This window comes from Sinocyclocheilus rhinocerous, unplaced genomic scaffold (assembly GCF_001515625.1).
Source record: "Sinocyclocheilus rhinocerous isolate Xijiao unplaced genomic scaffold, SAMN03320098_v1.1 scaffold841, whole genome shotgun sequence".
Lineage (NCBI taxonomy): Eukaryota > Metazoa > Chordata > Actinopteri > Cypriniformes > Cyprinidae > Sinocyclocheilus > Sinocyclocheilus rhinocerous.
The window spans coordinates 252,360-254,445 of NW_015656197.1; the positions used below are offsets into that span (position 1 = coordinate 252,360).

The 2,086-nt window shown below is 35.0% G+C and overlaps 1 protein-coding gene across 2 annotated transcripts in view; it reads left to right on the top strand.

Annotated features, from left to right (window-relative positions):
- Window positions 1-2,066, top strand: part of igfbp5b (insulin-like growth factor binding protein 5b) — a 12,249-nt gene extending 10,183 nt beyond the window's left edge. For both annotated transcript variants that reach the window (XM_016527419.1, XM_016527420.1), the window contains exon 4: window positions 1,215-2,066. In XM_016527419.1, the coding sequence (XP_016382905.1) occupies window positions 1,215-1,349 (135 nt within the window). In that variant the 3' untranslated portion in view covers window positions 1,350-2,066. The remainder of the gene's footprint in view (window positions 1-1,214) is intronic.
- The last annotated feature ends 20 nt before the right edge of the window (window positions 2,067-2,086 follow it).

The following is a 2,086-nucleotide window of genomic DNA, read 5'->3' on the forward strand; positions in this document are numbered from 1 at the left end:
TGGAACAAACACAGCCAAAAAAAAAAAAAAAAACTGAGGACAGGAACTAACTGAAAATATTAAAAACCATGTCCAGGGAACTTTATACTTTACTAATCAAAGGTACATGTTACAACATAAAATTTATGTCATTATCTCTTATATCCCATTTGATTATTATTATTTTTATTTGGGACTCCATGAACCCAATCCAAGTGATTGGATTATTGAACAAATTTGTAAAATTGTGACCATAAATCAGTTGAATTCTATATTTATGCACTGATTTCAACACCAGTCATCTAACATTGATTAATGAGATTGATTAGTGAGATTCACTAGCTTGCTGCCAAACATGAATTCAAGTGCAACCCTTCAGTTTCAGTGGTGAAAGAGTGTGAGGTAAAACATTTTAAAAGTAAAACTGAATCGTTTTGTAGATAAACATTTAATATTCAATAACTGTTTTCATGACAGAAATGTTAAACGGCTAATATCCACTGATGCAAACTACTCAACTTTTTTTGTCAAATGTCGCCTTTTTAATTTAGAAAATATAGTCTCATCATTTACACGATTCATGTAATTTATAACTAACAAGACGAAACATGAACAGGGACATTTTCTGCATATTAGACATATCATATTCTAGGTCTTTTCTGTTGTTCTTTATTGCCTTAAATCCATGTACATCCTTTAATTCTTTGATTAATCAATAAATTACAAAGACCATTACTAACCCACTTGTTCAATACTTGGTTATAGCCTTTTTTTTTCTTTTTATTAAATTTGTATCTGTAACAATGTTTTTTTAACTAGTCTACTCAAACAATTAGCTGACTAATTGAGTTTTGAAGATAATACTAATCCTTAGTATTTACACTGTTCAAAACTAAAATACGCCCATTATAATCAACACAGTCCTCTACATAGGAATTGCATAGGAATTGGTTACACTATATTTTAAGGTGTCAGTTACAGTGTTATTATACATTTAAGTACTGAGTGATATTAATTAACTACATGTACTTACTATATGGTTACGGTTAGCATTAGGGTTTGGCTTCGGGTTACTTGCATGTAATTATGCATAATTACGTGTGTAACAAGGACACCTTAACATAAAGTGTTACCGAAATATTTTATGACAGCATACCATCCGTTACTAGTTGAGGCATTTTTTTTTTATTTGAGCTTGCAGTTTTATGACCCTTTGTCCCTGGTCCACCCTGCAGTGCAAGCCCTCCCGCGGCCGGAAACGAGGCATCTGCTGGTGCGTGGACAAATACGGCGTGCAGCTGCCCGGCACTGACTACAGCGGCGGTAACATCCAGTGCAAGGATTTAGAGAACAGCAACAACAACGAGTGAGAATCAACCCACCCTGATCACCAGACCTAGGGCCCACCTCCTTGTCCTGTCCCACCAGTCTACCCACCAGTCACTTTGAGATTTTGATGCAAAACGACAAAGAAACACAAAGGCTATTACAAATACGAACAATCAGACTAAAAAGAAAATGTTAAAGTGAGATAATCCACAGGAATCGTTTTGACTGAGCGCTCATCTCTATCTCACTGGACTCAGCCAATCAGAGGAGCCCCCTGCTAGAGCTGAGTCCCAGCAACAACAATAAAAAAAATTGCTAAAAATATATATATACATACAATTATATATTTTTATAGAAGCTGGGGTTTGAGCACCATACTGTTTTGTTTAAAGTTAACATAAAACAAAAACAAAAAACCTACAAAAAAAAAGAATATATGGCATGTTGAATATTAACAGGGCTATCTTGGTCTTTTACATCTTTTGCTGTCAAGGTATCAAAGGAGATAGCAGGAACTTTTATTATTTGAAAAAAAAACGTGTTGTTTTTCAAAAGAAAAGAAAGAAAGGAAAACACATGGTAGAGATCTGCTGATACAGTCATCTCTATCTGGCTTTTGTTTGGTCCTGTCAGAGCACTTATTCATTGGGGAACCTGCTTGGAAATGTGTAACTTCACCAAGTTCAGTGTATGCGTGTATTTACGAGTGTGCGCTTGCGTACGCACGCGTGTGAGCAATGAAATACGGCGATAGCATTCAAAAAAAGAATGTTTTTTT